At 50.5% G+C, this 12403-nt stretch overlaps 1 protein-coding gene across 1 annotated transcript; it reads left to right on the top strand.

Moving 5' to 3' along the window:
* Positions 1 to 888: 888 nt before the first annotated feature.
* Positions 889 to 12381, top strand: LOC103772385 (ADAMTS-like protein 2; the record flags this gene model as incomplete). Its single annotated transcript, XM_008939716.1, has 13 exons — positions 889 to 1031; positions 3172 to 3247; positions 3723 to 3825; positions 4789 to 4934; positions 5672 to 5795; positions 7045 to 7125; positions 7964 to 8139; positions 8415 to 8835; positions 9451 to 9868; positions 10702 to 10808; positions 11000 to 11126; positions 11493 to 11706; positions 12328 to 12381. Coding segments are annotated over 13 exons (2190 nt in total), but the record flags the coding sequence as incomplete, so codon positions are not given.
* Between the last annotated feature and the right edge of the window lie 22 nt (positions 12382 to 12403).

Genomic DNA, 12403 nt, shown 5'->3' with positions numbered 1-12403 from the left:
GTAAAGTAGGTTACTTTCAACATGCTCTGGCTATCACCAAGGAAAGGCACTATGCATATTTCAACCAAGCTAAGTTACAACTTTAAAACATTTGCATGAAACCAGCTGCATCTGCTCTGCCCAGAGAATGTTGTTGGCAGACACCATAGAGTAAGTTCTCAGGCAGGAATTACACTACAAGATGAAGAACACTTTGACTTTATTACACCATGAGACAGTCAACCAAAATAGTGTTCGGAGCACGTTTAGTGACAAGCAAACCCTGCTGAGTTTTCTTTCATGTCCACCAGTTGTGCTTTGCAGACTGGTTCTTTACAACAGGACTATCAGTCATTGCCACAAAACAGCAATTTTTTTTGGCTAATAGTAGCACGGATAAAAACTCCCTAAGCCCTTACTTTGATGTGACTTCTCACATACACAAGTTCCTCCATTTTCTTTTACTCATACTGAAACACTGTTCAACATATTCAGCTGGATAAATCCCATCCAGTCACTGCCCTGTCTTAAGACTCATTGCTGCATTGAACACTGTATTTCAGTGTATTAACAGCTGTATTTCAGTAAAGACAAAATTAGTTCCTGCATCAGCTATTTTGCTGGTCCCTGGGAGCTTTTAGGCCATAAGACACAAAACAGGAAAATATCACAAGGGAAAAAAAAAGCCCAGCTGAAACACAGAATCTCTTACCTGCTGGGAACTGTAGAGGCACAGCCAACAGCACCCTGCTGCAATGACCACAGTAGGGCCAAATGAGCTCAGGTTTGCCAAATTTAAAGGCTCAGCCCCAGCAAGGCTTGCTTTCTGGGTGGCCTTTGGAAGCCCCTTTACTGTGTGGGATGATGAGGAGCCAGGTTCTTCAGCTAATCATGCTCTGTTTCTGTCAGGACAGTAGTGAGGCATCAGATGGAGCTGGCCCCTGGGATGAAGAAGTCACAAAGTGGTGGGGAGAGTGGAGCTCCTGGTCCACCTGCTCCCGGTCCTGTGGGGGAGGCGTGATGTCCCAGGAGAGGCATTGCTTGCGACAGAGGTGAGTCGTGTCCCAGCCTGAGCACTTGGCCAGGTCTCAAGTGGCAGAGGGGAAATGGGCTGCACCTGACCTGCGTTTTGGGGCTGAACTTCCTGGGTTTGCAGGGTCAGCTGTTCCCTCTCCTGTGGCTTCTTGGAAAGGAAGGCAGCTGGGGTAGGTGGTGAGCAGGCTGTGGTGGGGAGGGCTGACAAGGGAGAAGCATGCTGCAGTGAGGCAGGTGGCAGGCTCCTGAACATGTCACCCACTCAGCCTGGCTCATGTGATGGCAAGCAAGGGGTTGGTCTGCTCTTGGGGCCTGTGGGCTGAAGAAGGCTATAGCTCTGTTCCTCTTCCCCTTTCCTCTGCAAACCCTTGCTTACCGTGGCTGTGCTGACCAACCTTACCCTGATCTGTAGCTGGTTCCCATGCTAAGGATGTGGGTACATATTCCCAGACAGCTTATGGGAACTTGATTTACTCCTGGCAGCAGCCAGCTCAGCCACATCTCAGCAATTTCCTCTCTTTATTCCCTGCAGAGCTTGCAAGTTTTTTTCTTCTCTGTCATTTATCTGGCTGTCACCTGACAACACCTCCATTTGTCCCCTACAGCTGCTGTAGGGGACAGTTGGACTGGGCTTGTGGGAGTGGGGAGAGCTGGGGAACTTCAGCTGCCTGAACTACTGCTGTCCCCTCTGGGTCACCTTGCCACCAAGCCCTCCTCCTCCTCCGTCAGCCCCTCACTAACCTGCTACTCCAGGCTCCTGAGACGTTAACGAGAGCTGGCATCCTGCAGTACAGCAAGCCCACAGGGGCTGCTCACCCCACGCTTGGCCCTTTCCTCTTCTGCATGAATGCACTCCTGAGTGGAGGAGGCTCAAGCTTGGGCCCCCAGCCTGCTCTCCTTCCTACAGCAGCAAACTTTTGTGGGCTAGTTGGCAGCACGGTGAAGGTCCAGGTGTGCTGCAGTACCTTCTGTCTGGATATGTGGTCCACTGGTTGCCAGTGTCTCTGCTGCTGCTCGTCCTCCCCAGCACACTGGCCATCACTGGGGAGCAGTGGGGAACAGGGTGGGTGGGAGCCTGGGTCTGTCCCACACCCCACACTGTCAGAGCAGTCCTTCTGCCAGAAAACAGATTCTTCTCTCCTTTTGGCGTCTGCGCCATCCTTGACTCCACAGCTGGGAGGGGCGGTGCTGCTTTGGTGTGCCATTTTACTCCAGGGATCAAGCCTGAATTAAAACAAACAAACAAACAACTAAAAAAAAGCCCTATATAAAACACAGCCAAAAGATTTCTGCATTTTTAATGAGAACAGTTTAAGCATGAGCCAGGTATGCCCACGAAACAATTTCTGCCTGTGTCTGCAGGCAGCCTCTGCCTCAGCCAAGAGGGACGGCAGTTTTCAAGCCTTTTGGTGCAAATTTAGGGTTTTCCTACATCATATAAAACATTGCAGTGCCTCTAGCCAGGCCAACATGAATATATCTACAGGGTTCTTCATGGCACATCCTAAAAGCATCCTAAGTCCCCAGTAGTGTTCACATATACAGACCACATTGCCTTAATGTGTGGTCTTGGCTGTTCTTCCTACATCTCCCCAGCTTTCAAGAATTTTTTTCAGCTTTGTATCAATTGAGGACTCCAGTATCCCCTGGATAACTCCTGATGGCCAGAGCTAAAGCATCAAATGTTGAGAAATTCCCATGGTTTGTACCACACAATTCCTGCTGATCTTTTAAGGAGGTCAATCTCCATCTCTCTGCCTACAGCAAGCAAATTCTGAAATCTGTTCTGGTCACTGCCCAGTTCTGGTCACTGCAAATCCTGGGCACTTCCACTGCAGTGATAGATCATCAGGGTCTATTGTCCTTTTGTCATATTAACCCTTTTGGAGCTCAGAGATGGAGGGACACAGGGATGATGATACTGTAGTTGCTCCCCTCTGCTCAACCTGCCCCCAAACAAGAGTAGCCTAAAAACACAGTTGACCTAAAAGCACCAAAAGTGTGTTTCAGAGATGTTGTCTAGTCTAGATCCAGAAAACCTTGCTCTGATAAAATGCCTGCCTTACTTCTCCCTGTTAAGTGAGGCCTGACTTCTCTGTCATCCTCAATCCCTTAGTACTTCAAAGACCTGCAGCTCGTTTCCTGTCTGCTTTGCAGGCTCCAGATGCCCCAGGGAACAAACAGCACTATGTGTGTTGGTCAAGCCAAGCACTACCAACTGTGCCAGCAGCAGGTGAGAACCACTTCCCGTACTGAATGGTCCCACTTGGGGGGTGAGGGTTCTGGGTCACGTTTGGAGCTGCAAGAGCACCACCACTTAGGGTGTGACTGGTCTGTCAGAGTGCAGACAAGGTCTACGATCCAGTCATGGAATGGTTGACATTCTGGGAACATGAGAAATGGGCACTACTCCGTGGGACTGAGAGATGGGGGAAAAGAATATAAAAACATACTTCTTGGTTTTATATGTATGCTTTCTCCTTTGCTGGAATAATTTTTGCAGGACTGTTAAATACTGCTGTCTGAATGGCCCTTGGCAATGGAGGCCTGGCCTTTCTGCCTGTATTACAGCACCTCAGAGTCCATCACTGGCTCCTCCCAGGGTGGACAGGGTACTTTCATCCTCCAAGGGTGCAGCAGGGACAAGCAGCTGCCACAACCATGGCTGCAACCTTGGGAGCTTTTGATCATATTTGTTCCCTCCATAGCCCTGCCCAGCCAACACGGCAAGCTTCAAACAGCAGCAGTGCTCCAGCTTCAATGCCAAAGCCTTTGGGAAGCGCTACTACCACTGGATGCCCCTCTATCCAGGTGGGTTTTCACAGCTTCACACAAGGGAGAAAAGGTGAGAAAACACCCACAGGATCTTCTCAGACACAGGGGATGGGGAAGGTCTGAGGGGACAAGGGATGGATGCTCCTGGCTGGTCTGGAAGTGCTTCCCTATGCTCCCTGCTTTGGAGAAATCATTCGCTGTCTCTTCACAGAACTGCTCCACCCAGCCAGGCCTCCTCTCTCACCACATTGCTCCCGTTTTGGATCCTACATCAGCAAGCACTGGTGGGCAGACAGGACACAGGCTTCTCTGAGTTGTCTTGGCTAACCAGCAGTCATCTTGGCAGAGTGGGTGTTCACGCTCTTTTTGCCTTCTACCACTTTGGCTGCCTCTGTCACCCAGCATGCTTCCCACTGGATTGGTGGTGGGTTGTTCTGAACAGGATGCCCATCCATTTCTTGCACAGGCAAGGCAAATTGCTTCATGTGGGTTGCCAGTTGTCCCTTGAGGCTCAGATTGAGCTCACCTAAAATATTACCCTCTTTCTGGACCCACATGTTTTTCTCCTCCTATTAACTGCCAAGGGGTCATAGAACATCTGCACCTCTCACTGCAGTTGCTGGGCTGAATGAGAGTGTAGCTGGCCACAGCCCCATGCAGTCAGTACCCCTTGCTTGCTCTTGTGTATTTACGTGTGGCCTTCCAATGCAGATTCCCACATCTGACTTAAGGGATGGAACTGCAGTGGGGAGAAGGTATGGCAGGGAAGAGGGTTTGCCAACAAAAATTATTTCTGCTAGGCATGGTCCCCAACTGCAGCCTCATACCATGACCCCTTTACTGCTGCAAAATTTGTAGCCTTGGGGTCTCCTGTCAAGCAGCAAGAAAATCCAAGGTGACATCAAACCATCAGTGTGGACAAGAGGAAAGTCCCCTTCCTCACTGCCCATCTGTGAGCACTTTGATCTGCCTGGTGACTTTTTGCCTCCATCCCTTCAGATGACTACACCAGTATCTCCAACAAGCCATGTGACCTCCAGTGCACCACCCGGAGTGGAGAGAGGCAGCTGATGGCCCGAGCACAGGATGGTACCTCCTGCAAGGACAGGACCTATCAAGGGGTCTGCATCAATGGGAAGTGTGAGGTGAGGCTTCAGGAGGAAGTAGAACAGAAATTGGAAGTGTAAGTGCACAGCTGGACCTCCTGGTCATTGCAAGGCCAGAGGTGCCAGCCGGGAATGGGAACTGAGGCCTGGTGTGGAGTAATTACAGTCACTCTTGAATGCCTGTGGGCTAGAGGAGAGCAGAGAGGTTCACACAGAGGGAATGCTATATATCCACATCTTCCCACTGATTGACCACTTTCCTCCTGTCACAGAGAAGACTGCAATTGCAGGTTTCTTTACATTGTCACCCAATTAAAAAAAACCCAAACCTTTAAAAAATCTTCCATTTGATTTTTCACCTCAATACAGCAAGCATGAAGGGTGGCTCTACATAGTGTTACAGAGAGGTGCCATACAACCTCAGGAAGGCCTACCTTCGATGCAGCATCTCCTGGAGAGGGGTGGTGTATGTCACTATTTCAGTCATTATGGTCCTAAATACAGAGATGGAAGGAACCAAAACAGCTTGCCCGAGTCTGACTCCGTTCACCTACACACAGAAGCCCCTGCTCCAGTTTCAGGGGCATGCAGTAGGTGGGCACAAGTCACACAGGTGAATTTCTGCTGCTCTTGGATTCATTCAGCACTCTGCTCTAGGCTAACCTACATTTCTGCCCAGAACCTCACCAAGAGAGTCTGGTGGCATTTCCTTGATAAATCCCTGACCTATGGAGATAAACTGGCCACAGAAAACCCTCTCGTTTCATTCTTTGCAGCCAGTTGGGTGCGATGGGAGCCTGTACTCGCCCCGGACGATGGACAGATGCAGGGTGTGTGGAGGGGACGGCAGCACTTGCCACCGTGTCTCGGGCAGCTTCCGAAAGGCAATCTCACAGATAGGTACTCCCTGCTACCACAGTCCAGAGACTTCACCTGCTACTTCTTACCACCAGATGGCATGAAGGGTGACTGGCTTGAATGCGGGTAGGAATTTCCCAGCTGCTGGTGGAAAGAGCTGAGGAGTGCCACCCGTGCTGAAATATCTGTATTTTGTCCTTTTCACTTAATCATCAGAGGAGATTGGTTTGATGTGCTGTATAATGGGCTGGTAAGGTTTCCCTTCACCTCTTTACAATAGGAAGCAGCTGGGGATCTATTTGTTCCTATTGATTTTGGCATCTTGCCCACCTCGGATAATGTGAAGAGATCGATGAATCTTCTCTTATTTGTGCTATGTGTTCATTTGAAACTTGAGCTCCTACAACGAGGGTCACAGCGTTTGTTTCAGCCTTCACTTAGTCTCCTGCTTTCCTCAGTCCTGTGGCTGGCACAGCTGAGGGACAGCCCCTTTGGGCCAAGATTCCTCCCTTGCAACCTCATGGCCCATTCCTCTACCCATAGAAAGAACAGACTGTGGTGTGCTCATTCACAGTAAATTAACTGTGGTTTAAGGATGTTTTGGAACATGATTTCGCACTGTTGTTGTTTCACTAGCCTACCTCCCTCTCTTCAGACACCAGACTAGAAAAGCACCCACGCCCCTTTCCAGAGTGGGGGTAATAGTGGTAACCCCTCTAGAAGTACAGACACAGTTTCGGCCTCCTATTCCAGTCCTCATAAAATGTTACAGAACAGACAAAACCTGCATTTCTAGCAGGAAAGACAAGCTGCCAAACCACACAACCTTAAGAGCCTTCTTATTTCCTCTCCCTTTAAAGGGCAGTTTTTGTGCTACTCCTGAGACAAATTCTGTTGAGTCAGGAACTGAGGGAACCTATGGTCTTTTCCATCTTCTGTTCAGCATCAGCCCTGGTCCCTAGTAAGCTTTTTTGGTGCTCTTGCCAGAAAGATCACAAGAGCACATTCATCCACATACCTAAAACCAGACTCTGCAGTTCCTGACTCCAAACCTAGCAGTGCCCATGCTGAGCCCTAGAGACCTGTAGTGGTGGCCCATGATGGGATTCTGAGGGGAGCTGGGATTACAGCTCACAGGCTGGTGCAGCATGCACTTATGAGGTCCTTAGCATCCTGCCCTGAAGGGCAGCACTGCCTTCCTACATACACCCTTGTCACACAAACTGCTTTTGCTACCCGGATGTCTTTATTCTGTCCTCAGGGTTTTCTCGGTCTCTGTTCTGTTCCTCAGGTTATGTGTTCATCACCAACATCCCTGCTGGTGCCACGGACATCCTCATCATTGAGCGCAGGAAAACAGAAAACATCCTAGGTAAGCAGAGATGCTGCTTACATGTGGAGATCCACAGAGGAAAGGTCTAGACTGTAAGTCTTAAGACGACTGGCTGAGGGAACTGGGATTGTTTAGTATAGAGAAAAAGAGGCTCATGGGCGACCTCACTCTCTAAAACTCCCTGAAAGGAGGTTGTAGTGAGGTGGGGGTTGGTCTCTTCTCCCAAGGAACAAGCAATAGGACAAAGTGGCCTCGAGTTGCACCAGGCAAGGTTTAGGTTTGATGTTAGGAAAAATTTCTTACCGAAAAGGGTTGTCAAGCCCTGGAGTAGGCTGCCCAGGGCAGTGGTGGAGTGACCGTCTCAAAAGACATGTAGACACAGTGCTGAGGGACATGGGTTAGCAGTGACCTAGAAGTGCTGGGTTAATGGTTGGACTTGATGATCTTGAAGGTTTCTTCAAACCAAAACGATTCTGTGGTCCCAATTCAGCTGCCTGTGAGGTGGGAGGAGGACTCTGTGCACTCCCATCTCTGCCGTGAGAGAGCTGTCTGGGAGCATCTCCTCCAGGGTAGCCCAGGGGCACATCATCTCTCCATTAACCAAGGCTACCATGTCTCCAGCAGCAGGAGGGACATTTGGAAACCAAGCTCACATTGGGCAGTCCCTGCTGTGAAGACATTTGTACTCTTGTTGGAGAGGGAAATGAAAGCAGGCACTGAATACAGCTGATCTGATGCAGAAGATGAACACTAGAGTGCCTGTACTTCTTTTTCTGTCGGTCTTTTCTCAGTCACGAGCTGGTTGCTCTCCTCAGTGCCAGTGCAGCCCCGGTGTTCTGCAGAGTATCACATTTGTCCCTTTTCTCTCTCTTTGAAGCACTTGCAGATGAATCCGGGCATTTCTTCTTCAACGGCAACTCTGCCATTGACAATCCCCAGAACTTCAGGGTAGCTGGCACCATCTTCAAGTATCGGCGGCCCTCGAGCCTGAACTCAGACGGGCTGGAGTATATCATGGCTCACGGGCCCACTAACCAGTCTCTGAACGCCATGGTATGTGAGGAGCTAGCTGTAGGCTTCCCTGTCTTGCCTGTCCCAAAATTGTGAGCCTCTCTCAGACAAAAGGAATATTAACCTGGTTCCCAAGCCAAGGCTGAGTAAGCATCTGAGGAAGCCAGGTGTTGTCTTGGAGGTGGGATTCTTCTTGGATTTATGAGGCTGCTGTCTTCTCTTAACACTCATCACAAAATGGATGTGGCTAGAAGTCTCTAGGAAGTACCTGTCCTTGAAATAAAAATGGTTCTGTTTTCTTTCTCCGTTTCCTACAGTACTATAATTTTAATGGGAAAATGCCACACATAACTTATGACTACACTGTACCACGGACACCACCTCTCCAGACTGCAGCCCCTGTTGTAGACCAACCTCTCTATCATCACCTACTGGAGACCAGCCAGGACCATCCCATTCCAGCCAACTCCAGAGCTGCCCAGGACTTCAATGCCACATGGCTCTCCCTGTCACCAGATGACGCCAGTGAACAGCTTCCTCTAAGAGAAGAGAATGAAGATTTAGGCTTCGGCCACCCACGCTTCTTCCGGACCAACTCCACCAGTCAGACTCGGGAGTGGGGCTGGGAACAAGGTGAAGAGAAGAAGTATGACTTCCAGATAAGACATGTCTACCATGCAGACACAGGAGAGGAAGAGGAGGAGGAAGCAGCAGCAATTGGTGGAGAAACAGAGTTGGGTTGGTTATGTTGTTTTTGCTTTTCTTCTGTCTTGTTTATTGAAAGTGGACATCTCACAGTGTTCTTCTTGAAGTCTAAGGTGGCTTTACCATCAGAACAGACAGGAAAGAAAGATGATTAACAGCAGGGTGGAGACTGTCAGGGAGCAGCAAAGACCAGTAGCTCTGCAAGGGCAGCATAGCTGGGAGAGGGTGGCCACCATATAGGTTACACAGTGCGCTTTTGGGCAGGGCAGTCCCATGGCATCTGAGCTTGGCAAGCAGGGTGTTGACAGCAACAGGTCCTGGCAACAGTCCAGTGATCATCAGGTGAGAGCAAGGTGGTAAGTTAAATCTGAGGTCAAGCTAGGAAAGCCAAACAACAATTTGGGGACAAAGTACACCTGCAGCATTGGTCAGGCCAGGACTGAATGCCTCATCCTGAGCTTAAATGAAGCTCCTGAGCAACGGGCAGAGGGTAAGTGAGGTTGGTCAGAGCAGCTAAGGCCTGTTAGTGCACCCTGGTGGCAATGTATGATTTTGAGGCCAAATACTGACTGTTTTTTGCCTTGTTAAATACCACAAGAAGTACAAGCCGTCCAACATAGCTAAAGCATCCCTCTATTATCCTTGCAGCTCTCAGGTTCAATCAAATTCCCATCAGCACAGCTGTACCCTACAGCATGAGGAGACCTGAGCTCCTGGAGAACGGCCGCGTAGCGTCCTCCAGGCTGCGTCTCTTCCGGCGGTTGTGTCACCGAGACCCACACAATGCTGCCTTCTGCAGGGAGCTGCAGCACCTGGCAGCCAGGCTGGCCCCGAGGAACTCCACAGCAGGACTATGGACTGAGGCAGCTGCCCGCTGGCCACAGGGCCTTCACAAAGCGCTGGCTCCTAACTCACTGGAGGACTTGAAGATGGAGCCATTTGCTGGGGGTCGAGGGGAAGCCGCCAACTACAGCACGATGGGATCTGTGGAGAGCCCTCTGATAGGTGCCAGCCCAACTGTGGACATCAGCCGGCCAAAGCCTCTGCAAGCCCCTGGCACTGAAAGGTGGCACTTGATTTCCTGGGCAAAACAGAAGCATGACTGGCTGGGGAGGGAGGGTCAAGTCAGTCTTCTGGTGGTCTCGCTGATCTCCTTGATGTCCCCATTCACCATGTCTATCCATGGCAGCTACTATAGATGCTTGACCAATGGTGTGTCCTTCAGTGACTGATTGTCACAACTGGCTTGAGAGAGAGCTCCCAGAACATATTTCAGGTCCCCCTCCTGCTAAGGGAGCCATTTAGATGGGTGCTGAAGGACCTGCAAGGCCAACACTGATGTGATTGTAAAGAAGGCTAGGAGTCTATAGCATGTCACATACCCACGTTTGCCACATCATGCCCTCTGTCCCATTCCTCTGGGCACATAAGCTCTTGTTACTTCAGTAAACATTTGGCAGGAGACCAGAGGCCAAGTTTTAAACATTTCTGGCAAGCCACAAGTAAACTCTCCCCACCGCATGATACTAAGAGGGACCTTGCTTGAGCTCCTCTTTTCAACCTAACGCCATACCTGTCAAGATGAGAGTGTGTACTGAGGCCAAGAGCACCTGCATGGTTGACAGACCATAATATGCACAAGACTTATTATGAACGATGTCTCCTTGCTGAGGGATTTTATCCACAGCTATCCACAGCCTTGGTAGATGATTCTAGGAGGCGAATCGAGGCTTTACAATATTTGTTTCTCAATGGTCCGTCTTGCCCAAGGTGGGGGGGACAGAGAGCAGAAAGACTGGGTGTCTTCCCATCTTCAAAAACAGGGAGGAAGAATTTCACTATATTTTATGTTTACAGGAATTTTTCATTCTTCGCTCATGCCACCTCCTTTTTCCACAGCAATGAGTTTGATGTGAGCCCCGTGGGCCGTGACGACATCAGCTTGGCTGACATGTATCGGTGGAAAGTCTCAGCTTATGCTCCCTGCAGCTCCACGTGCACTTCAGGTAGGTTTGGCTTCTGGTGACTGACCACGTGAGGTCCTTTTTGTCTGTTGATGGAGAGAATACTGGTATCTTTCAAAATGGCAGATAGATAGTTTCAGATGCAGTGAGCACTCCAGTAATTTAATCGTGGTGGGAGGAGGCTTTTGGATCTGACGGAGCCTGACTAAGAGAGGATCTCGATTGCCTGGCAGGTATCAGCACTTCGTACGCGATGTGTGTGCGGTACGATGGAGTGGAAGTGGATGAAACGTACTGTGATGCCCTAACCCGACCAGAACCTACTCATGAATTTTGCACAGGGAGAGATTGCCAGCCTAGGTGAGTGGAGATGACATCAGCTGTCCACAGGGAGAACATATCTTTGTAAGGATCATTTTTTGCTCAAAGCCTACAGCCGTTTCTGGGCTGGAAGATACACTTAAACAGCTACACCTTTGTATCCCCTTGCAAAAAGCAAGAAGAGGTAAGGAAATTTGCTGTCTCAATCACCTGCTAAGGGTAAAGTTGGCTTTCAAGACCAGCATCCCCTTAGCACAGACATATACATGATGAGCAGATTCATAACAGCAGCTGCTGGGTGAGGGAGTCCCAGGCATGCAGCTACGTCCCAGCCACCCCGTGCCCCTTGTCCCCCTTACCTGGGTTTTCCTTTGTGCTTTCTCTCCTGGGGGACTGCTCGTGGAGGTGGGAGACCAGCCGGTGGAGTGAGTGCTCCAGGACCTGCGGCGAGGGCTATCAGTACCGCACCGTGCGCTGCTGGAAGATGCTGGCTCCAGGCTTTGACAGCTCCGTTTACGACGACCTCTGTGAGTCAGCTGGGCTGGCCAGGCCCATGGAGAGGAAAGCCTGCAAGAACAAGGCCTGTGGGCCCCAGTGGGAGCTCTCCGAGTGGTCTGAGGTAGGTGGCAGGGGAGCTTTGCTCCCAGAGGTAAGCAGCCAGGGCTGGGGCCTGGGGGAAGCTGGCTGGCACAGATGCTGAGGAAGCGCTTGGCCAGTGGCATCCTGGAGAAACAAGAACTTCATTTACCCACTGCTCCCCTCTTCTGGCACTGCTTGGTGGACAAAGGCCGTTGCAAAACATTTTTTCCAAGGTGACTTCTCAAGCAGGACATTGACTGAGTAAAAGCCCTGCCAGCAAGAGGCTTTGCCTCCCTCTTCCAGCTGATCTAGAGGATTCTATTATTTTATCTAGCTAAGGGTGAATGGGGAAACAGTAGCATGGAGATACAGAGGGGCCAAAACCCAGCTGAAATCCTTCTGACTGACTTTTCACAGCCTGCTTAGGAGTGGCCCAGTCAGTGGCTTTGAACAGCAGTCCAGGCATCAGCGCCTTGGAGCACTGGAGCTCTAACACCTAAAACACATAAGCAGCCGAAATAAAAGATGGACCCAAATTTTCTTGTCCTTGCTGGGGCCCTTCCTCTCTCCCCTAGCGCAGCAGGAGGGGCACCGGAGGGAGCGCAGCTGCCTCCCCTGCCTTTGCTGGTCCCCCGGGACTGACTCTCTGTGGCCGTTGCAGTGCTCGGCCCGCTGCGGCGCGGAGGGGACGATGAAGCGGGAGGTGCGCTGCTCGGTGGAAGCTGCCCTCTGCCGGG

Source organism: Merops nubicus, unplaced genomic scaffold, assembly GCF_000691845.1.
Source record: "Merops nubicus isolate BGI_N331 unplaced genomic scaffold, ASM69184v1 scaffold26854, whole genome shotgun sequence".
Taxonomy (NCBI): domain Eukaryota; kingdom Metazoa; phylum Chordata; class Aves; order Coraciiformes; family Meropidae; genus Merops; species Merops nubicus.
The sequence above is the reverse complement of the archived record's forward strand: the minus strand, read 5'-3'. Positions and strand labels throughout refer to the sequence as shown.